The 22808-nt window shown below is 40.7% G+C and overlaps 1 protein-coding gene and 1 long non-coding RNA gene across 6 annotated transcripts; one reads left to right on the forward strand and one right to left on the reverse strand.

Moving 5' to 3' along the window:
* Window positions 1-1774: 1774 nt before the first annotated feature.
* On the reverse strand, window positions 1775-21283 carry TACC3 (transforming acidic coiled-coil containing protein 3). 5 transcript variants are annotated; one of them, XM_051798555.1, is made up of 16 exons: window positions 21184-21283; window positions 17199-17379; window positions 16914-17059; window positions 13547-14626; window positions 12417-12516; window positions 11771-11963; window positions 10815-10867; window positions 9814-9947; window positions 9064-9175; window positions 8227-8358; window positions 6228-6304; window positions 6094-6137; window positions 4924-5084; window positions 3505-3611; window positions 3189-3309; window positions 1775-1945 (listed from the first exon to the last, which is right to left on the reverse strand). In XM_051798555.1, exons 2-16 carry the CDS (start codon window positions 17376-17378, stop codon window positions 1880-1882), a joined length of 2706 nt encoding a protein of 901 aa, XP_051654515.1. In that variant the 5' UTR covers window position 17379; window positions 21184-21283; the 3' UTR covers window positions 1775-1879. The 5 variants fall into 5 exon arrangements, with proteins under 5 accessions (XP_051654515.1, XP_051654516.1, XP_051654514.1 ...); XM_051798556.1 differs by having other exon boundaries at window positions 21072-21184; XM_051798554.1 differs by lacking the exon at window positions 21184-21283 and adding an exon at window positions 18238-18257.
* On the forward strand, window positions 18290-18782 carry LOC127476149 (uncharacterized). The gene is made up of 3 exons (XR_007906485.1): window positions 18290-18387; window positions 18579-18638; window positions 18762-18782. It is a non-coding gene; the product is annotated as an uncharacterized LOC127476149 (long non-coding RNA).
* Window positions 21284-22808: the final 1525 nt, after the last annotated feature.

Here is a 22808-nt window from a genome sequence, read left to right on the forward strand (position 1 = left end):
GCTGTCTGGAGTGCGAACTGTCATCCTCTGTTTGTACAGCACTGAGCAATTTTTCATATAAATAATAAATAAAACTCAGAGAGTAGAGGCTCCAGGCAGTCTCACCTTTCCCTCCTAGTACCTGCTTGCAGAGAGACAAATTCACAACAGATGAGGCTCAGTAAGTAAATGAAAATAAGGCAAAAAATTCCCAGACAGATTGATTCTTTTCTCAGTAAGCAAGCACTAATCTCACTGAAACACACATGTACTTTCCACACAACAGTTCACACAAGTTCATTAAATGTGCATTTGGGTACCTCCATTGTATGCTGTAAGGTTGAATTCTTCTGAAGAGGACTGTTCAGCATAAGAAAGTAACCAGAACAGTTCTTTAAAATGAGGAAGGTAATATTTAAACAATACTTTTCAGGTAGGAATTACAAAATACTAAAATCTTACAGGTGGTGTGAGTATTAAGTCGGAGGTACATATTGCACCTGCAAAGAAAAAGAAACCATCCCTTCTGAGCTGTTTAAAATGCAGAGGCCCCTTCAGGCCCACAACCTTTGGTGAGGAAATAGTTATCCAAGCTCAAGGATGGGCAATGTCTTGAAGTAAAGTCTTAGGGACTCCCAGATACAAAATCTGCTCACTCATCCTCTTCAGGAAGGTAAGGAAGACCCCAGTGTTCCCTGATATAGCAGTTTCCTAAAGGTGCATAGAGTGGTGTAGCACAAAAACTCCAGATAGCATTGTCACTGTTTACAGTAAATCTTATCATTCACTGCTGTGCAGCTCTTCATCCTTTCCAAGAGAAAACCATGAAAACAATTATTTCGTTAGCATTAAGCACGACTAGAGAAGAGCGACAACCTCCAGCTCCACCCAGCCGAGTAAAGTCCCTGTTTCAAAGAGCAGCAGCTACATCTTGTGGAAAGACTTAGGATTGCAGGCTTATCCCTAATAAAGCCCCCAGACCTGGCAGTCGGGCTCATCAGACCACAGACATAATCCAACACCAGGAAAGGAAAGCACAGGTCTAACTTCTGTGGCTCTATGCTCAACCTGTGCTAAGTGTGGCCTAACATGAGCTTGAGAAAGGCTCCAACTGCAGTTAAGAGCACATAAGCCAGGCAAGTGAGGGAATAACCTCCCAAGTAATATTAGAAGTAAAAAGCTGTAAGCTTGCCATGAGTCAACCCTGTTAATGTCTGTTAGGTAATAACATCTCATCTGAGATGTCTGCTATTGCCTAGAGCTGACTTCATCACAACCTGTGACCTGCAGCCTACAGCTCTCAAAGGTTTCCTCTACAAGCAGGATGAGGGAGCTCTTGACTGGGGACTTTAAAATCAATAGCATCAGACAGACTAATGACATGGAAAAACCCCACAGAGTAGCAAGCAATCAGTCCTGCTATTCAGCCCTCTGCTTAGCCTGTCTGCAAAAACAAAATCACTCCAGCTCCTCTTAAAGCACAAAATCAAACTGAAGTTCCAGTTTTGTTTTTTACATCAGTAAATACTTTATAGCACTTGTGACAGGTCCAGTTCTGTTAGAGTCTTGTAACTCTGGAGTTCCTTAAGTGAGAGCAGAAAGTGCAGAATAGAGACACAGGGCCCATGAGGAGCCCCCACAGCAAAGCCAGACCAGGACTACAGAGGGAACAGACTGAAAGTATGACAATTAAAATTTTTCCTTTGAGCTACATGTAAAAATGTTATGCAAGACATTGTTACTTAAGTTTACAGATGTTTCCACAAAAGATGCAGCCAATAATATGCCAGACAAGTGTGAATCAAAAATTTTATTTTTTTCTCACATACATAAAAAAGTGAGTAAACACACAAGACAGCAAGTCAGAGAAACTAAACATATTTACAAGACAGTAGAGATATCAATTTTTTTCTATCTTCGAGATCAAGTCATCACAGATTTTCGTTAGTTCATCATTTTCTTTAGTCTGTGGAAGAAAGAAAAGAGTGAGTTTCAGGTATGTCCAAACTGTGCTACCACCTTGTATTGAGTTCCAAGGAGACATGTTTGTCAGCAAATAGAACAGAAAGTGCATTTACAGGATAGTGACTTATGCAAATTTAAGGACAGTCTACTATGTCAAAGGGCACATGGCATCCTTGAGAGCCTCAGGAAATGAGCCAGAATCCACTAAACTGTTTCTACTTCTTCCAGACTTTCCCTAATACATGGAGAACAACTGATCCAGGGAAATGAGACTTTTCAGACTCAAAGTCTTTGTTAGGCACATGGAAATGCAAGACGACGACAGTTTAGATTTTAATCTTCACAAGACACTTCAAAATAATGCTTTTATACTTTCACTGAAAAGAATTACAATTTCCAGTTTGTAGAATTCCTTATATGGTCAAACCCTTTTAATAAGAATTAACATAAAGCATTACTGTATTTATGACAAGACCAAAACCAGTTCTGTGTTAAATGGCTTGTCTCATCTCTCCAGTTACAGGCTTACTGTTTCCTCAGCTATGCAAACCTTAGCTGTAAGCCTGAACATCAAAAAAAAAAATATGGGATTTTTCCATAATAGGAGTGTCAGCATTATCCATTTTTGAGTCTTCAGTGCTGGCAGAGACAACCATGACACGGGAAAACTGGATGCATTTCCAGCTGTGACTTTTAACCCTCAAAAAGCTTCTTCCTTTGAAGGGTTCCAACAAAGGAAACTGATGGCCCTTTACAAAACATTGTAAGACTTTACCTATGCAAAATGGAACAAAGTACAAGAATTAATGGCCTGAACAATACTGAAGACTTCAGTCATATACAGTCAATCTGTATAAGTGCTAACAGCTTACAAGCCATGTTCATGAACAAGCTGAACCAAAGAGTTATTCAAGATTTATTTCCAAATTCTGCTCTGTTTCATGTTTACTTGTTAGATCACCACCTCTTTCAGTAGTTCAGGTAACCTCCTGACACCTCCTCACTTCTACAATCCACCTATGGGAACAAACCTCGTCTGTATGTGTAGATTTTTTTGGAGCACAAGTCCTAATATAATACAGTTGTGTCTTTGTTTTCAAAGCCTATTTCCCTCACCCTGCTAGGACAGCAGCCACCAAAACCAGCACAGTTAGCACAATTACTTCTAGCACTGATACAGGGGAGTTCTTGACCTAGTCTAAGGCAACAGCTTGAAGAGGCTCACCCGTGGCATTTTGACTAACCTTTTGTTCAAGGCTCCTCTCCAGAGACTGGTTCCTCATCTGTTCCTTGCGCAGAGTCGCTTGTAGCGCCGCAGCCTCTGACTCAGCCTTGTTCCGAATGTGGGCAATTTCTTCGTTTGCTCTGAAATGGTTGCAAGGTGGTGTCAATGCCCCCTTCAGTCAGCACAGCAAATCACACTAGATACTTCTACTTTTGATTAATCTCAAAATTAAACATATTTAAGACAAGTTCTGGTATTATTGAAACACATTCTGCAGCAACTGTGAGAAGTATATACATCACTCCCAGTACTTGCCTTCTTGACACGGTACTTACCGCTGCAGCTTTTCCTCTGCATGTGCCTTTAGTGCCTGATACCGCTGCTCTTCTTTTTTAATTCTAGCCAAGTAGTCCTCAGCACATTTTTTCAAAAGTTCTTCATTCTGTCCCAAAAACCAAGAACCTTAGTCAGCTTTTTATGTGCCAGTAGATGAAGAGTCTCTCCACCTGACAAATGGGCTGTTTGAATACACCCGAGTGGCAGTATTTGCTCACCAGGGTAGCAGGAACAGCTGTGAAGTCCCACAGACCTACACAGACTAAAATGGCTCCTTTCAACTACCTGAACTTTGCAAACTAAGATTTATTCACCCTGTGTCCCTCCCAATACATTGTTTAGTAGCAAACTGTAGTAAAGGCGAAGATCACTAAAACTACAGTCACTGGTTGGCTTTGTTGTTTTCTTTTTTTTTTTTAAATCATCTTTGTCTTAAGCTGCAATTGTCCAAAGAATAGCTACAAATCCAACTTCTTCAGAGAGCCCATGGAAAGATTCAGGCTTTGGACCCCAATGTAAATTAATACAATATTAACAGCAAGAAAGTTACATTGCTAGGCACACTATGAAGATATTTTATTAGCATTATAGAAAGTTGAAACTGCCTGAAACAAGTGCTAAGACTCCCTACTAATTGCAGCTCTTGAATTTAGCAACTTTGTTTCCAGGTGTGTTTCCGTGCCAAGGAAAGGGCTTCTGAATTTAGGGTAGGAATGGAAGGGACACAAGATGAAGGAAGTCTAAGAAGAAACTAAAGTTTTAACACAGCCATCCTGCCTGTTTCTCAAACCTAGACTACCATGAAACTTGTAATAGGCTAGTTTTAAGCTTGAGTTTAAGGATAACTGAATGAAAAAATCTGAAGGTGCTTTTTTTAAATGTCAACTGAATCAATTTTCATGCATTTTATGCAGTAAGGAGCCATAGCTTATGTTCCTCATTAGCTTCCTTCCTCCAGCCTCTGAAGAAGCTGCAGAATGAAGGCCTGATTTTAGCTTTAACAAAAACCACAACTTAGTAAAGAGCATACAATGAACTATTATCAATCTGACTTGTAATAGCAAACCTTCTTCAACATCCATTCAATATGATGTAAGGGAAACAAGCTGCTCCTGTGCAGTAGTTGCTACATGAGAGTGTCTCTATGGTAAACAAAAATGATGTGTGCAGCAAGAACCAGCTCACTTCTGTTTGAAGAAACTTTGGCTTCTAACAGATGTCATTATTATACTTTAAGTCAGTTACTAAATACAACAAGCTAGTGATTTTTTATCATCTTTAAAGAAAGAACTTAGCACCCGTTTTTCCAGGTAGTGCCTATACTCGCTAATTAATGGCTGCTTCCGAAATTCCACTATTTCCTCTCCACTAAATCTCATTTATCTTGAAGGATATTATTTGCATTATAGCATCCTTACTCTGTGGTAACCCTCTAGTGCCTCTTTCTGCTTTTCAAGTCGTTTGAAGAGTTCAGAGAAAGACTTTTCCATGGAGTTGAGATCTGATAAAGCTTGCTGCTTCTCCTCCATCAGCTTCTGCATTTCTTTCCTTGAGATTTCCTTCTGCTTCTGAGAATCCTCTAGAGAAAGTGGAGTTAACTCGTTACAGTTATTGCATTAGCATAAAACTAGTTCTATAGAATAGACAGATAGCAGCCCCCATGCCTTCAATTCTTGCTCTTAAAGCACAAAGGGTTTCACAACGTAGCCTCTCATTCGGAAAGATACCACATGGGTGCTTTTAAGAAAGAAGTCCTTGTCTATTTGCTACATGCTACCTCACACTGAAATTAAGGCCATTAAACACTGATGACAAGGTGTTGGCCTAAAGCACTGTCTCTTCTGCAATGTAGTCAAAACACTTCACCCGAGTTTACCATAACAGGAGCCTCAAATGTTGTGATAGAAGCAAAGAATTCAAAAATATTTGTTTTCATTAAACATACACAATAGCTGGAAGATCTGAAGAAGACTGGGTTAACAAGTCAAACTAGCATAGCAAACCTTAGCAGACCTGAGCTACGTTTCCCACAGGCTTAAAGAAGCACAAAAAAGCTAGCACAATATTCAGTCTTCTTAAAGAACTAAATTTAAGCAAGGCATAGATGTGTCTATTCAGCTTTGAACTAAGAAAATGCACCTATACAATGAGTTTCACTATATGTCTTTCCTAGTTTTGAAGCCACAAACTTGACTGAAGCAAAGGCTGGGTCTGTCCAGCAAGTACTCCTAGTTATATCTCACCACTTAAACGATGTCAGATAATAAGCAGTTAACACAAAGTGCTGACAACCAGATCTGCCAGCTTTAATGAAGCAACAACTCACACTCCACTGAAGAATAAGAAAAAGTCAGATGTGTTCATGCCAGATTCAGGAACTCATTGCTACCTACCAAGTGATATCATGTCTGTATGAATGTGCATAAAATTGTTAGTCTAACTATCTTGTCAGAAACCTTCCACTCACCCTGGAAGCACTTGAAATATTAATGTCATCAGAGGTGAAAGAGTACTAACCTCACTTAGTCACCCTAGGCTAAGCAGGCCCCAGCCCCTCAAGGCATTCAAAGTGTAAATTAGAAACTTACCCATAACTTGTGTTATTGTCTGTTCAAACTCAGCAACTATTTTTCTAAAAATCATGAAAAAAAAATGTTGAACATATGTTAGAGAAAGCATCTGGAATAAATAAGTAGATATAAAAGTCAGGACAGGTTCATACCCCATTTCCTGGTATTCCATATAAAGCTTATTATACTTGTTTTTCCATTTCTCAGTCTCCATCTCTTTCTCTTGAACCTGTGAGGGTGAAAAAGTAAACCTTCACTTCTTGCACAGGAAGAGATAAAAATATTTGATACTAAAAACAGTCTGAAGGGCAGTTTAGGTATACTTATAACCCAACATGGAGAGAGATAAGTTCCAATTGATTAGCAGAATCAAAATTGTTTCATTACAAACTTGACTTAAATAAGCTTTAGATTGATACATATTATTTTGCATACATGATAACCACTATGTCTTCATCATACTTAATATGTCTTCAAAAGGCAAGATCAACCTCTTGGCTACTCTTACTCACTGTATATGCAGATCATTAAAATTTCTTAAAGAACAAAACTGGCCAAGGAACATTCTCTCAAATAAGAGACATATTTCTCTCCTCTTTACAAGGTAGACAAAAAAAAAAGCATGACACAAACCTGTTAATCTTAACACATGAGAGAAAAAAATACCAGAAGCCTATTCAAGATCAAGTTGCTGTTTGGAGTAATTTATGTTCAACACCAAAGCTGGAAACATGGTAGGGGGAGGATTAAAAGATTCTTCAACTCATTTAAGAATAATCATACCCATTTCACATCAGCTGAATTAAAGCAGAGCTCACAGTAAAAATATTAAGCAGCATAAGCACTCTTTGCCAAATGCCAAGACTGCTAATTTTGCCCCAAAACTGCACAGTACACTGTAGTACACTCATTTCCAGTATTTATTTTGGAGTAAACTAATTTTAAATTTATTGCAATATTTCAGATGACAGGAAGAGGGGCACAAGTGAAAACAGAATGTACAAAAACTAAAGAGGAAGGAGTAGTGATAGTTATGCTAGAAACAAATGTTACAAAAGCAAAAATATGTGAAGATGGAAACACGCTAGAAACTTTCACTTGCAAGCTCAGAAATGGTTCAGTAGACCCCAAGAAAGCACTTTCCTAAGTGCTGTATTTGCTTGGAAGGAAAATAGATTTTCCCTTTTCTCCTACTCTCGACTTGTTTCAGACAAAAAAAAAAATAAATCTTAAAATTTATTTTATCTTCCTTTAAAGTTAATATAGTAAATTCCAAGCCTTTTTACTTGTTTAAGTTACACAGCTGGAGCCATCCAGTCGCACCTATAATTATATTTGCATGTGTAAAACAGTTCTTTCAAACAAGAAATTAGAGCACCAATTTTAAGATATTACAAGCTTTCCCCCTTCCTACCGTATATAAATTCTTTATTTTAGATCAATGCACTAAAAGCTGTCCCCTGCTCCCTGCAGTACAGCAGTCAGGAATTTTGATGCTCCATTTTTTGCTCAAGTTAATTTTGAAGTGACATGATTAGCTTTGAGGGTATTTATGCTTAGATACTCCTCTTACATTATTTAGTGTTTGTAAAGTTACATAACCCAGAAGCCATAATGAATCAAGCACTCAAATTTTTTAAGTGAGTGGGCACACAAATCTTGCAGCAGTAAGCAAATGGGGGTTTAAAGACAACTTCTGTAGTTCCAGAATATGCTTGAAATCCTATCAACTTCTTATTTCCCTCCCCCATTAATATCTTTCTCCTCCAGAGTGAGCTCCAGATCTCACCTTCATTTTGTTAGCTGGACATACTGTTGTGCCTTCAGGTCCCACAAAAAAAAGACTCAATCACAGCACTGAACAGAAAATATTCAGATCACTGATGTTAAGCCTGCCCATCCCATCTGACAACACATGCTGACCAGTTCTAAGGCAGAACCTAACTAGAAATGAAGTTTAACCTATTTTATTAGGTATTAGTTCTCAGGAGTTTTATTCCCACAGCTCCCATCAAGAGCACAGCTTTTCAGAGCGAGATGCCTATGTCAAGTATGATGAGAAGACCTACAAAGTAGAGACTTATCCCAGATAATCTAAACAAAGGGAATTTCCAAGCTATGCCAAGTTCAGCTTTGCAAGGGCCACCATACCATTGCATCCATGTCTTTTTGGCTGTATTTCAGCACATCTATAATAGCATCCACAGCAGTGTCTGTAGAAGCAGCAAAAGGGACTGGAGGAACATCACCACTCAGGGAGTCTGGAATTAGGGGACCTGTGTCCTGTAAGGAGAAAAAAAAAAAAAAAAAGGAAAGTTTCAAGAGTCCTTGATTAGTGCCATTGATTAGATCTATGTACATAATTCAATGCTAAGTCAACACAGATTACTTTAACACACAAAATACCTCCGTAACTTTCTTACTTTAAAGGTAACTACATGGTTCTAAAAGAAATCTACACGGTGCAACCAGAACTGCTATCCACCAATTACAGCTATCAAAAGATGCTACAAAGCAGATGACACCACACTGTTCTCCACAAGCAAAAAAAAGACCATTTCAGGATGAACTGCTGTGTGCAGATCTGTCCATAAAAGTCTGTTCAAGCTATAAACCATAGACTATAAAGCATTGAGTTTAATCAAAGTGCAACTAAAAAGCAAGTTTCTCTTTTGTGGCTTCACTTGCATTAAAAAAAAAAAATAATTGCCTTACTAAAGCATTCTTAAAAACAGCTCAAGTTCTCCTAGACCATATGCAATGGCACCAGTTTTCACCAAAAAAAAATTTAATACTTAAGAAAATGAAGTCCATCAAAAAGTTCAACTTTGATATAAGTGAGTATCCAACCTGGTTTAAGACAAGAGTTTAAATAAACATTTATCACATTCTGTGATCTTTAAAGTATCTGCATAAGTCTCGAGAACCTAGGCTATCCCTTTCCCAAAATACCAACATGAAACCTGATAGCACTGTAGGCACCCTTACAGAAGTTGTAAATGTCCCCAGAAGATCTAGTCCTTTTGGTTTTTCTTCATTTTGAAGACTCACTAGAGGCTTTTCAGGTTCCTCAAGCAATTTATTTAAATCAGGAACAGGACTAAAAATAAACAAACATACATCATTAAATTCAAGTGCTGCCTTTCCTTGTAAAGCTCCTGTACCAGCAATAGTGTGCCCAGCAGGACCAGGGCACTACAAGAGGCCACACAAATCCTGTGTTCAGTTTTGGGCCCCTCACTACAAGACACTGGGGTACTGGAGCAAGTCCAGAGAAGGGCACAGAGCTGGAGAAGGGTCTGAAACAAAAGTCTGGTGAGGAGAGGCTGAGGGAGTTGGGGGTGTTCAGCCTGAAGAAGAGGAGGTTCAGGGGAGACCATCTCACTCTTTACAACAACCTGAAAGGAGGTTGTAGCCAGGGGGGTGTTGGTCTATTCCCCCAAGGAACAAGACTAGATGAAACAGCCTCAAGTTGCACCAGGGGAGGTTTAGATTAGACATTAGGTGAAATTTCTTCACTGAAAAGGTGATCAAGCATTGGAACAGGCTGCCCAGGGAAGTGATGGAGTCACTATCCCTGGAGAAATTTAAAAGACATGTAGATGTGGCACTTGGAGACACATTTTAGAGGTAGACTCACGAATGTTGGATTAACTGTTGGACTTGATCTGGAAGTTCTTTTCCAATCTAAACAACTCTGATCTTATGTACTACAGCCTAGACTAAGTCAATACCTACCTCTGCTGAGGTGGAGCTGTGATGACACTTTCATTTGTTTCAATCAATTTCTGGTACTGTTTTCTCGGACTGTCTCTCAGTAGAGGGTCAAACTTCAAATACAGTGACTGTTTTCTTAAGGCTGACTCTTTGAACTGAAGGAAAATAGGCATAAACTGGCAGATATGCTGTTTCAGAGCATAACACACACATCCCACACACACACACAAACAATCCTCTGGAGAGTGGGTGAGCCTGTTCTTCAGTGGCCAGAGCATTGTTCTCAAGAGAAAAATTACATAAGAGAACTCTGTGCCCACATGATTAAGTCCTTATGTAATATCAAGTGAACTCGATCTGCTCACAGACAGAATCAAAAGGGCAAACATTTATGAACTACTCAAAACCAGCAGAAGACACTGAAAGGGGAGGATAGTATTGTAAGCTGAAGGAACAGTGTATGTCATTCACAGAAAATAATAAGGACAAACACAGCATGACCAAAACCAACTCCAATTCAGTGTATTCACTGTACATTCAGGGCTACTCTTACTCTGGACCCAAGCAGGAGAAAGAATAATGAAGCTGAACTGATTAAAACATGACATGCCCAATTTAGAGACAAATTTCCTGAAACTGGCCATAAAGCAAAAAAGAGTTTAAAAATATTTTTGAAAAAATGATCTTGCACTTTCAATGCATCATGTTGTTCTTGCAACCACCAGAAGTGAAACACCATCCACACTGCTTTCACTGCTATTAAAGAAAAAACAGCACCTTTGCAAATTGAAAGCAAGAGATCTCTAATTTTCAGTTCAATTGCTTATAAATACATTTCCTTTCCACCACCACCCCCTGCCCAGCCTTGTCACCACAATTCCTTTGGAACAGAACCTGTATTTCTGCAGACAATTCAAAGTGAAGTTATTTCACAAAAACATTTAAGGTTTCACAGTTTCACCTTTGCTTTCCCTCCCCACCCTGCCAGGGAAGCAAACAAAACATTTCAATGTCATACTTACTGATGAAGTCCCAAATTGTTCCAGATAGTCTATTTCTATGCCCGTTCCTAGGACTGGAAAAAACCAGAAAAGGTACAATGAAGATATCATATGGTCTTACCACAGACAGAAACAAATGGATATGTGTATAAAGCAAATACTGCTTTCGTTCTCATGAGTTCTAGTTCTTCACTTCTGTAAGTATATGCAGAATTTAACACAGCTGAAGAACTTCTGTTGTTCTGTGGTTAAAGTGACAAGCACACTCAGATATTCTACTATTTTTCACAATGCCCCATGAAAGACTACAGCTGTCAGTCTCACTATTAAAACTGGTCCACAGCTCAGACTTGAACAATGAAGTTATAGCCATTTCCCAACATACTGATTCCACTCCACTCTGAAGGTCAATGACAGACTGCACTGCAGTGAAATAATTTCCTCATCCTTCCACACAATGCTTCTACAAGGAATAACCCCACCAAGTGGTCAAGTCACAGCTGTGTAGGAAGCTTTCAAGACAAGCATGCCAGTGCAGAAAGACCATCCACATCGTAAAATGAAACCAGTATTCAAGTAGTGCTAAGACTGCAGTAATCTACAAGACTCACAACTACATTGCTTTCAGTTTACAAAGGTTTTAATACTAGAAATTATTTTGAAGGAGTGCTTTTTCAGCACAGAAAACTGCCACAGAAACTCTAAACAGATTGTTTCTGTACCAGCCTAAATTTTATCCTCCCAGACAGCTGAACACTAATACCCAGCTTTGTGAACTTAGTTTAAAGCAGAGAAAGTTAGAAATAGGCCTAGGTACTTTTCCCAGCGCTGCTAGTTATTGCAGGCTTTGTAGTCCTTTCAGAAGTGTAGAATAAGAGACAAAACTAAAATCCATGCCAAAACTGAGCTAGAAAAATATATACACACAGGTTATTGTAACATTATATTTTCAGTCTGTTTTAAAGAAATGCCCTTACCCTCAGATGATGGTCTGAAGAATTCTTCAGGTTCAGCATCAGGTGTCTCCTCAACTGCTGTTATTTCAGTTCTGTGGGAAAGAGCTTTAACTTCTGCAGACACTGCCTTTTTTCCACTGTCAGAGGAAACCAAATTATCTTGAGAGGGGACATTATGAGCTGAACACATTTTAGATGCGTCCATTTGCTCCTCCTGATGAGAAAAAACACAATCTTTTACTGTTAAAATAATTACTTAAACGTAATGAAAATCATTATAATGATCAAATTGGTTTGTCATAAATTAGCTGGGTAGCCAACATAATGAAACAAGGGTTCACAGGCATAGAAATTAAACTCCCAACACTGAGCTCATATTATACAGGAGTCACTTTTGTTTTTATAGTCCACACCCTTATGTTTGTCCTTATATGTGACTGCTGATCAAAAAAGATACTAAATATCAAGGTACCAATTTGGCTGTCTCTGATGTTACCTTCAAAAGACAAGTCCACACAGTTGATACTCCTTTTAGAGTTGCTAAAGATGCATAAACCCACTAATTCTTAGACAAAATATCAAAAATAGGTTTCATAAGATTAAGTCACTAAGTCAACTCTTCAATGAAACAACCTGGTAAGAACTGGTTGTCTTTGTTATACCTTACCATGTCTCTCTCTCCTGGAAATTCAGCTTCTGCTTGAACTCCTGGCTTCTCTTCTGGAGCTCTTGGCATGTCTTCTACCACACTCTGCTTAACAGTTTCCCTAAAGAAAGAAAAAAAAGAAAATCAAAATTTAAGTCACGCAGGTCTGAATTCTATATTACCAAATACACTGAACAAAATTGCCTTCTTTGAGAGTTTTCACAACCCAGGAAGCTTTTTAGAGAGGGCAGGGATGTAAATTCACTGTCTTGCCTGCTGACAACTTAAGTGACAGAAAGCTCTCCCTCCATCAGAAGCAGTGTTATGTAGGAAGCAGAAAGTCAAAGTGCTATCACTTATTTCTATTCACTTAGCACTGTTCTCACATTTCCATTTGTTAGGTTCATTACTATTTTTTAATTAAAAGACAGGCTTTTTGTTTAATTAAGAACAGAATTATAAGAGCCTGCTCCTCTTCCCAAAGTTGTATTAGCGTAAAGCACAGAACTTCACTAGGGAAATCCAACACTTCAGTTTGCACTGTCAGCAGTAAGTAAAACTTCTCACCTTGGTAAACAGTAACTGATCACATCACACAGGGAGCAAGAGAGCAAACATTTCTGTCAAAGGACCAACTTGTGCCAGTTCTGACTGTCTATAGCAACACTGACACTTTAATAACTAGATTTTCTAGGAAAGGCAGGTTCAGAGACAGGGCTTTCTATTGGAGATAGCATTTAGATACCAAGAACACACAGGGCAGAAACAGCACACCTCAGACCAGCAGAAAACAGAACTGCCTACTCCCTGGGCATTTGATTTAAAGACAGTAGCAGTCACCTGGTTCTCCACATTTTACTCTAATCTTGGAGGAGTGGGGAAAGAACCTTATGACCCAATGCTCCTTCCAGCTAAGCCTGTTCCCTCCCATTCTTCTAGATTTAACAACAACTTTTCCCTAAAGCTAGTCATCTTAGGATAGTCTCCCCAGTGAGATCTTTGCTGTTGCAACATAATTGTGTCAAAGATTACAACAGACTCAGTCAATGTTGGAGGGAAGAAGTCAAAGTAGGAATCAACTACCTAGATACTATCCACCTTTCCTCACATGGGTTTGAGGTGCTTCTGCATTTAGCTACACATTTACTTACAGATTTTTGGGTTCTGATTTTTCAGGAGTTTCAAAGGTACTTGAACAGTTATCCTGTTCCACTGGAAGAGGGTCCCTTCTTGAAGTGGTACTATCCTGCTCCTCTTGCAGGTGAACCTTCTGAGGGCTGGGCTTAGAACGAGGCGAGGTGGAAATTTTGGAGCCTCCTCCAAATGGATTGAAGTTTGGATCATCAAGTTTGTCCCAGTCAAACTTATAAGATGCTTTAGGAAGAGGGATTTCATCTTCCACATTACTTTTATTTTGCACTTCAATATTCTCTGGTTTTGTTTTGGTAACAGGAATTCTTTTGGAAGGTGGCTTAATTCCAGGTCTTTTACCTAGTTTCCTAGGAGGTGGTTTTTTAGCAGTGGCATTATCAAAGTCAAATTCCAGTTTTACTGGTCCAGCCTTGGGGACATCAGGCTTTTCTGCAGGCTTCCCTTTGGAGATGGTCAGATCTTCATCAGGCTTTGATTCTTCTGTGGAAGCTTTTTCTGCTACCAAAACATCCTGACACTTCGATTCCCCAGTTTTAAAAGGACCAGTTACATCAGAACTACTGGGACCTAAACTGCCAGGTAACTGTCCAGGAGGTGTAGGTGCCTCTGCTAATCCCACTGAATTATCAGTTTGGCTCACATCTGTGGAAGCAGGCTTCACACCCTGCTCAGAGTCACTGAGAGCTTGCTTAGGGGACAGTGTGGATTTATTAGACTCCAGCTCACTCAGTGCCGGTTTTCTTGCAGAGGATAAAGGTTTCTCTTCACTTAAACACTCTGTATTCGCTGTGGTTGAAGCAGAAGGACCTGTATCTTCTGTCAGAAGAGAATCATTACTTTTTTCAGTAGTTTTCTTGGGGCTGCTAGTTACTTTTACAGGAGACTTCTGCAGATTTCCAGGAGAATAAGGCAACTGTGCTGAACTTTGGAAAGGATTGATGTCATCTAAGTTATCAAAGTCAATACTGTAGGATCCTCGGCTCTTCACTGGCATCTCATCATCTGGGTAAGAAGCCACACTGACCTTCTCTGGCATTTGCGTATTGTCTGCTTCAGGCTCAATCTTTTGTTGACATGTGCTGCATTAAAAAAAGACCACACATACCATAGTTATTTTTCAGGCATATCTTGAAGTTATCTTTAGAAAGATATTTGCACAAGTAGCTTTGCACACTCAGAATAATTTGCCTTTTTTTGCAATAAGTCAGCTGACAGCAAAATTGTATCGTAACAGCAAGAATTCAGTTGCCACCTGAACAGTCAGAAGTTACAAGCTCAGGTATACAAGAACTACAGGGAGATCAATCCTAGAAGTTATCCAGTGTTCTTAAGCTACCTGTTCTACACAGCTTTGTTATCTTATGACAGCCATTCCTGGAGACTGCTCTGCTCACCAGAGCATACAGACATTGCTCTTTTACTGGACAGAGAAACACACATTGCTTAGGAGAAGTTATTGACAGTAAGCAGCTCAAACGCAAGCACAGCTCCTGGTTCATCTTCGTGCAGATTCATCTCTGAGTCATGACAGACTCAAGTCTTGGACCAAACCAAGTCATGATTCAGGTTTTCCCATTCTAGTCATTCCTTTGTCTGGTCATTCTGGCAAGCATTTTCCTCCCAAAAGTATGCACCAGCATTTCACCTACGAGAGCCTACATACCAAAAGAGAACCTGGACTTCAGAAACTCCAAGCTCCCTAAAACAGTAGATCTGAAGAGCAGTGATATACAAGAAAATACTTCTTCAGCAAGAAAGTAAGACTCTCTAACAAAAGAAACAAGTTAAAGAGTTTGTGTACTCACTATTGCTAGGAATTCTACAAGTTATTGCTCTCCACTTCATTTCTTTAAACTCTACACAACTTCTGAGGTTTAGCCTCAGACTACAGAGAGTTAATCCATTACTTCCTGAAACAGGATTTCCTCCCATTGTTTTGTCCCTTCGTAAAGTTCTTATTTCTATGTGCCATCCTTATCTGCTGCAGAACAGAACACGATTAAAAGCCACTCACTAAAAACTCCACTTTGATAAACTCGAAAGCAAAGGCGGGAGATAAGAGCTGAAGTTCTTCTCACCCGGTTTGAGCGCCTCTTCCCTGCAATAGCTCAGCCCCAGGCTGCTCCGACTACTCAGGTCCCTCCCACTCTACTCTATTAGTGTTTAACCTAATAAATGCCAGTCAAGAGTGAGACACCTGAAATGCCCATCACTTGTCAAAAGTGACACCCTTCAGCAACACTGAACCCTGCAGATTATCTGCTACAAACAAATCCTCATATTTTAAAATTAGAAAGGACAGTACAAGCAATGTGTTGACACATAATTATGCTCTAACTAAAACCAATTCAGTGCTGACCCTTTTAACTTACTTGAACTTTATAAGTACTAAATCTTTGTTTATTTGTGCAAGCAATGCATTTGGGGCATAAATGACTAAGTCATTTAATTGTGGTGGTTAGCTCAGAAGTACTTTTCTAAACTAGACTACACATGGAAACAAACAGTTGAAACAAATTTTTAAATTTAAAGAACATTTAAGTGTTCCCACCCTTCTCCTTTCCCTCCTTACAAACAACAAAAATAGGGGTCAAATGAAAGTACTTCGTTGTTAAAAACAAACAAAAGTGTCTATTTGCTTGCCATCGGAAATTACAAGCCTCACATGTTTATACAAGTTTAAAGGAGGGGCAAAAAAAGTCAGTAACAAAAATATGCATTGAGGTGTCCTAAACATTGTCATAGATACCCTCAAACTGAAACATGGTAGATTTTATGCTCCTCTCTAGACACCTTTCATGAGCCACTTTGAGACTCAGGCTGCTAGACTATAAAGGCACATAAACTTGTTTATACTTGTGATTGATGTTATATTCACTTTGTGTTGCTAGGGTTTCTTTAATCTTAATACTCACTGAGTATTCAAGCTAACCCTTCAGAAGATTTATCTCTTCAGATTTTTCTCCTTAAGACACAACAGTACTTAACATACAACAGAAGATATTTTAAGGCTGAGCTTTAAAAATTAGCTTCAGAATAGTTGCATTGTCACATGAAAACTTTAAGAAACAGTTTTGTATTCTCTACCTAATGTATCTTTTCTCTTAAGCTATTTATCCATACCTTAAGTCATCTCTACAAAATCAGTTATAGAGGAATTAGAGTTCAGTATTCAACATTACAACTGAGATGAACTTTTCTTAAAAGTATTGACAGTTACCTTTGTAAAAGTTCATGCATCAGTCAGCATTAATTTTGGTCCTGTCACGTAGTTTACATTTTAACTATACAGTTCTGTAATGCAGAAAAGTTAGCTTGAGCACATCCCACGTGGCTAATACAACTAGCAGTGAATTCATTACTCACTCAGCATCAGAGAGTGCACAAAAAACATCATCCACCGAGTCTTCACAGCAATCATCAAGTGTAAAAGCAGTCTCAAGTTTGTCTGTCATAGTAGGACTTAGGATTTTTCGAGTCTGAGGATCTCTTTGAGGAGTCTGAAAGGTTACCTTGAAGAAAGGGGGGGTAGGAGGAAGAAAAAGGGAAAACATGAGCACAATATTTTTCAAGCTCCAAATAGCTTATGCATTCGGTAGCAAAGACTACAGAAGGAGAAAGAATATAAGCAATACAAAAGCAAAAGTTTACCTTCATTGCTTTTGCCACACTTTTTGGTGGCAAGTTTTCTTTCTGGGACGGGCGTAGAATGGAAGGTCTCCCTGTAGGTTCTGGCGGCGCCAAGAAGAAGCCACAGTCGTCTGCTGTTAGATCATCCTTAATGTTTCCTCCATTTTCTCCATTTTCTGCGTTTAAAATCTGCAGACTCATTCTAGAACATCAACAAACACAGCACCACAGCATGAATGAGAGGGTGTGGTCAGCCAGATGCACTTTCAGATAATGGAAGAAGTTGGCAGCCTGGCACCAGCTAGCAAACACTAACAGCTTCAAAGGAGTTCTGGAAGTAGGGAAAGTCTTCGTATGGAGAGGTGTATCTCAGAAGACTCAAAGTATCTAAATGCAGCACTGCACAGCCTTTTTGGTAGGGGTCTGAGAGGTTAATTGTTGATAGTATGCCTTCCACAGTTCACATTATACCCTTACTAATTAAGCCTCCATCCTTCAAAGGGAGCTCTGTCATCTACAACATTTCCTCATTCCCAAGCCCTTAAGCCAGCAGTGACGTACAGCCCTGTCTCCTGGAACAGGGTATCCAGCTAAGCAGAAGTACTGCTTCTGCAAGGGCCATGTGACAATCACTTCTCTATTTTACTCACATGGTCTCATTACTGCATTGTACAGCAACAAACAGCAAAAATAAATTTTGTTAGTTAGGGTGTGTTTAGGATCAGAGTCCTGAATCAAATTATTTAGCTTTTTCCTGAACACTCTGAGTACGTGCTGCTTTTGTAAAACACATAGTACTTAAAAATCCTTTGCAGCATAGACATTATTGCTATCAAATCTGGAAAAAAATATCATTAAAAAGGTATTTCTTAAATATTGTTCTTATATTTGACAGGCACAAGCTTCAGTAGATCATATATGCTGATCTAATCTTACTAGTGTGAAGGACTTGAAACTAAAGCCTTTGCTGCAACTAAGATTAAGGATGAAAAATTAGAAATAGAGAAAGAACACATTTCAAATATGGCAGGCAAGTTATAGGTACTTGAACTTTGTCTACCTTTTATTCAAGTCTCTGCTGTTCTTAAAGGTTTGACACTAACCCTCAGTGGCACTACAGCTGCTTTTTAAAAAAAGAAAGACAGAAAGCATGGTAAGGAAGATCTGAGTGTCATCACTGTCCACAAAGGATGACACCTGAGAAGTGCAGGTACTTATCTGAAAGACTGCTATCAAAGCAATTTATTTCAGAAGAACTGATGTGTTATCTTGTAGCACCTATGCAAGATAATTGGTATCATCAAGTAGACAAGATGTTGGCTTCCTTCAACTGACAACCATTCCAAGTGATCTCAAACGCTTGATTTGACCAAATACCTAATCCTTATCTTCTTTTTCCAGATGAATTCAGAAAATCAGCTCAGGAAGACTAAAAGTGACTGTTTTCACTTGCATAAAGAGGTAACCAGAATACTCCAACTGAAAATCTTAAATCACATTTTCAATCTCATTGCCCTTATGTATTTAAATTTCTGTATTTAGGCTTCTGTATACATTTTCTCACTCTTACATTAATCCTTACAGGAAAATTTGCTTCATACTCTCCACAGAGCTCGGCTACTTTGTCTGCAAGCCTGACAACAGAACTTTTAATCAGCAATGGAATGCAAACAATGGCTACAGAAGCAATGGCATGCAAAGCATGCCTGTATTAGATATTTCTTCATTCCTTCTTTATTCATCATATTAATGCTTTAGCTCAAGTTATTCTGTATATAAAGTACTTTTACATAACCACTTGTAGAACTTGAAGTGAACTTTATTGCTTTCTTTCATTCCAAATTAAAATCAAGACAACAGATCAAGTGAATCTTTACAAACTAGTTTTTTGCTGTGATTACTTTAAAAACAACCGTAGGACATGATAAAGTTGTCAACACCTTCTAAAAACCCCATAAGTAGGGGAGGTTTACTTGCAGAATTTTTCAGCTTTCTCATTGAGATACTTGTACACCATTGCTAAACCAAATTCAGATCATTAAAATACCCAATAAATTGACACTATATACATACACCATATGTACTGAGAGTTTTAGATATTAAATCTAAAAATTAAGTTTCTTTCCAGGATTAAGTCATTAAAAGCAATTCAGTATTTATTTAAAAAATTTGCGCTCAACATTTGATCTAAATCGTACTTCGGAAGTTCCTTAGCTAGTAGCTATGATAAAGCGAAAGGAGAAGGGAGGCTTTATTCATATCTTTGTTTAAAGTGGTCAGTGTCCAAGGCAAGCATTGTGAAAGGCAGTAGGTTTCCCCACTAGAGCAAAACAGAGTTCAGGGCCAGGTTGGACGGGGCCTTTAGCAACCTGATCTAGTGGAAGGTGTCCCTGCCCTGGCAGGGGGTTTGGAACTAGATGATCTTCAAGGTCCCTTTTAATGCAAACAATTCCATGATTCTATTAAAGTTCACAAAAACAAAACTGCTCCTAGCTTCAGAAAGATATTTATCCGGTCACAAGCAGTAACCTGTCATTCTGTATTTGAGAATAAGCATAAATTCAGTGACATCAGGTACCTATAATTTGTAAAGTGGGGGCTTCACGGCAAGAGCCTGTTATTTAACGAATACAGGGCAAAACATCCAAAACACCAACATGGTCTCCAATGCCTGAAAAAGCCACTAAACAAGAAGGGCAAGGATGGAATTTTTCTACTCAATTATCCTTCTGAACTCCTCCAGCAGCAGAAATGCAGAGCTCTCACTCATGGCAAAGTAACTTAGTACGTGCTGTGAATATTTCCATACAAATTGACACAGAGCTGACTGTTATATATACACATATATGTTTAGCGCAAACATATTCAGAACAAATAAACACTCTCCTGGTTATCCGACTCACTCTATCACCTTCCCCTGACTGCAGGGGAGGAGCAGCAAGGCCGGGGAAGGCTGTGCCGGCTCTCCGGGCAGCACCACCCCTGCCCACCGAGCCGTGCTTTAAGTAAAAAAAAAAAAAGAAACTCAAACAAACAAACAAAAAAACCCCCACAACCCTCCCCTAGCCCCCCTTTACTCCTGAATCACCCCAGTCCCCGATCAGCCCCACATCATCCTCAGAACACAGAGAGATGCTCCCCAGGGTCCTCGCCTCGTCCCCGAATTCATGGTGGGAGGCACCCGAGCTCCACCCGCGACGCCCTCCTCCCGTTACCCCCAAGCTCCTGGCTCTGCTTCATCCCTAAACTGACAGAAATTCCCCCAAATCTCTTAGTCCCTAAGACCCCTCGACCGGAGGTGCCCCCAGTCCCACCCCACCCCAAGCCCACAGAGGGGTTCCCGAGCACGACTCCAAACTCACAAAGTCATCCTTGAGCTCCCCCACAAGCCCCACAGCACCCCAAGCTCACAGAGGAGTCCTCAAGACGCTTCCCCCAAGCCCCACTCCACCCCAAGCTCACAAAGAGGTCCCTGAGCTCCCTTCAGACCTCCCCCCAAGGCCAGCCCCAAAACATCTCAGGCTCAGAGGGTTCCCCAAGTCTCCACACCTCCCCAAGCTTCCCTCCCCAGCCCTTCCCCACCCCACAGCACCCCAAGCTAAAAGAGGCATCCTCAAGCTGCTCCCCCGTCCCACCCCACGCTCACTATGGGATCCCCGAGCCTGTCCCCTCACCCCAAACTTACAAAGGGGTTCCTAAGCCCACCCCCACAGCATCCAGACTCACAGAGGTGTCCTCGAGTCCCCCCCAGCTCACAGAGAAATCCCTGAGTCTCCCTCAGCTCCTCAAACTCACAGAAGGGCCCCCGAGTCCCCCCCAGCTCACAGAGAAATCCCTGAGTCTCCCTCAGCCCCCCAAACTCATAGAAGGGTCCCTGAGTCCCCGCAAACTCACAGGCGGGTCCCGGAGTCCTCCCTAGACCCCCCAACTCACAGAGGGGTCCCCGAGTCCCCCCTCCCAGCCCCTCGAACACACAAAGGAGTCCCCGAGCCACCTCCTCCCGTACCTGCCGGCGGTTCCCGGGACCCTCCGGCGCTGGGCTGAGGCAGCGCGCGCACTTGGGCCGCAGCACCCCCGCCCGGCAGCGCCCCTTCCGCCCCCGCCGCGCGATTTCAAACCGCAACGGCAGCCCCGGCCCGCCAATGAGCGAGCGGCGCTCGGGACGCGCCCGCCAATCAGAACAAGGGCCACGCGGGAAAGGGGAGGGGGGGGAGAGGGGACAGCCCGACGCGTGGCCGTTGCGCCCCTCGCGGAGCGCCCCCGCGCGGGGCAGCGCGGGCACTGCAGGGCCGGGGGGGTAAACGTGAGGGGGGTAAACCCGAGGGGGGATTAACCTGAGGGGGGTAAACCTGAGGGGGGATTAACCTGAGGGGGGATGCACCGCCACACCTGATCTAGTGCGAAGTGTCCCTGCCCATGGCGGGGGGAGGTTGGAACTGGATGATCTTTAAGGCCCCTCCCAACCGGTTCTGTGGTTCTGCTTTTCAATAATCTCTTGCATAAAATCACGGAAAGAAAACTTGCTGCTTCGCAGCCTGCTTTTTATTGTGGAGCTTCGTGGCCCATTCAGCGAAATAAAACAGTCCTTACTGTTGAGTCATCAGACTCGTTGCTAAAACAATAAACTTGCTAACAAGGACGCCTTTCAGAATGAAGTAAGATGCCCAGAATCCAAGCGTGATTTTACTGATGTAACCATCTCCAAGAGTCACTAACCCGCTATGAATTCCCGATCTCCATCACAACAGTAACACATCAACCACCTGCCGGCGTTAAGATGTCACGTTCTGTGGGGGTGGCATTTCCTACGGACTTGGTTCCCCATCAGTGGAAGTGTACAACGTCACATGATGCTTTTTCTGCTGTGCCTTTCCAGTTACACAATCTCTCCTTTCTCCAGAAGAGACAAATATGGAAATTCATGATAATTACAGGGTTCATGCAAAGGGTTTGTTACATTCTATGAGAAACGGCAAATCTTGTGGCTGTTAGTTATTATTTGTGCTTCAGTAGTAAACAGAGATCTCAGTTATGGGATCCTTTTACTATGTGTGTGTGCAGGGGAGGTGTGTACAAAGACATCTTAAAATCTGTCTCCCTTTAAGGCCTTTTAAGATCTTACGTGCCTGTCTTGAAATAGTAGAAAATATTAGAAAAATATTAGAAAATATTTTTAAAAAAGAAAATATTAGAAAAACATTAGAAAAACATTAGAAAATGTTAGAAAATGTTAGAAAGTATTAGAAAAATATTAGAAAATATTAAAAAAGAAAATATTAGAAAATATTAGGAAATATTAGAAAAACATTGGAAAATATTAAAAAAAGAAAATATTAGAAAATATTAGAAAATGTTAGAAAAATATTAGAAAATGTGACATAAAGTAGGCAAAGAAAAATGAAGGCAAGTTTTTTTCGGACCCTTAAGCAAAACAGTCCATTTCCCTGCTTCGGGGGGACGCTGCCCTCATCCAACAAGAGAGCTCTTTCACTTTTGTAAGGAACTGGAATCGGCTCCTTCTGCCAGGCCTGTGGAGCATGACCTCGTACAAAGCCTGCAGGCCACGGGGAGGGGCTGCGTGTCCCGGCCAGGCCGGGCAGGCGCGGGATGAGGGCGATGTCCCGTTCCCGA

This window comes from Manacus candei, unplaced genomic scaffold (assembly GCF_025592945.1).
Source record: "Manacus candei isolate 608988 ecotype Guabito, Panama unplaced genomic scaffold, ASM2559294v1 h1tg000048l, whole genome shotgun sequence".
In the NCBI taxonomy this organism is placed as follows: domain Eukaryota; kingdom Metazoa; phylum Chordata; class Aves; order Passeriformes; family Pipridae; genus Manacus; species Manacus candei.

Bases quoted from the DNA above. Each gene is read 5' to 3' on its own strand.
- TACC3 (XM_051798555.1), bottom strand. From the start codon at position 17,378: ATGAGTCTGCAGATTTTAAACGCAGAAAATGGAGAAAATGGAGGAAAC. The intron at 8,359-9,063 runs GTAAGGGTGCCT...TTCTCCTTACAG, and splicing joins TGGGGACATTTACAACTTCT to GACACAGGTCCCCTAATTCC. The intron at 6,305-8,226 runs GTATGGTGGCCC...TCACCCTCACAG, and splicing joins AAAAAGACATGGATGCAATG to GTTCAAGAGAAAGAGATGGA.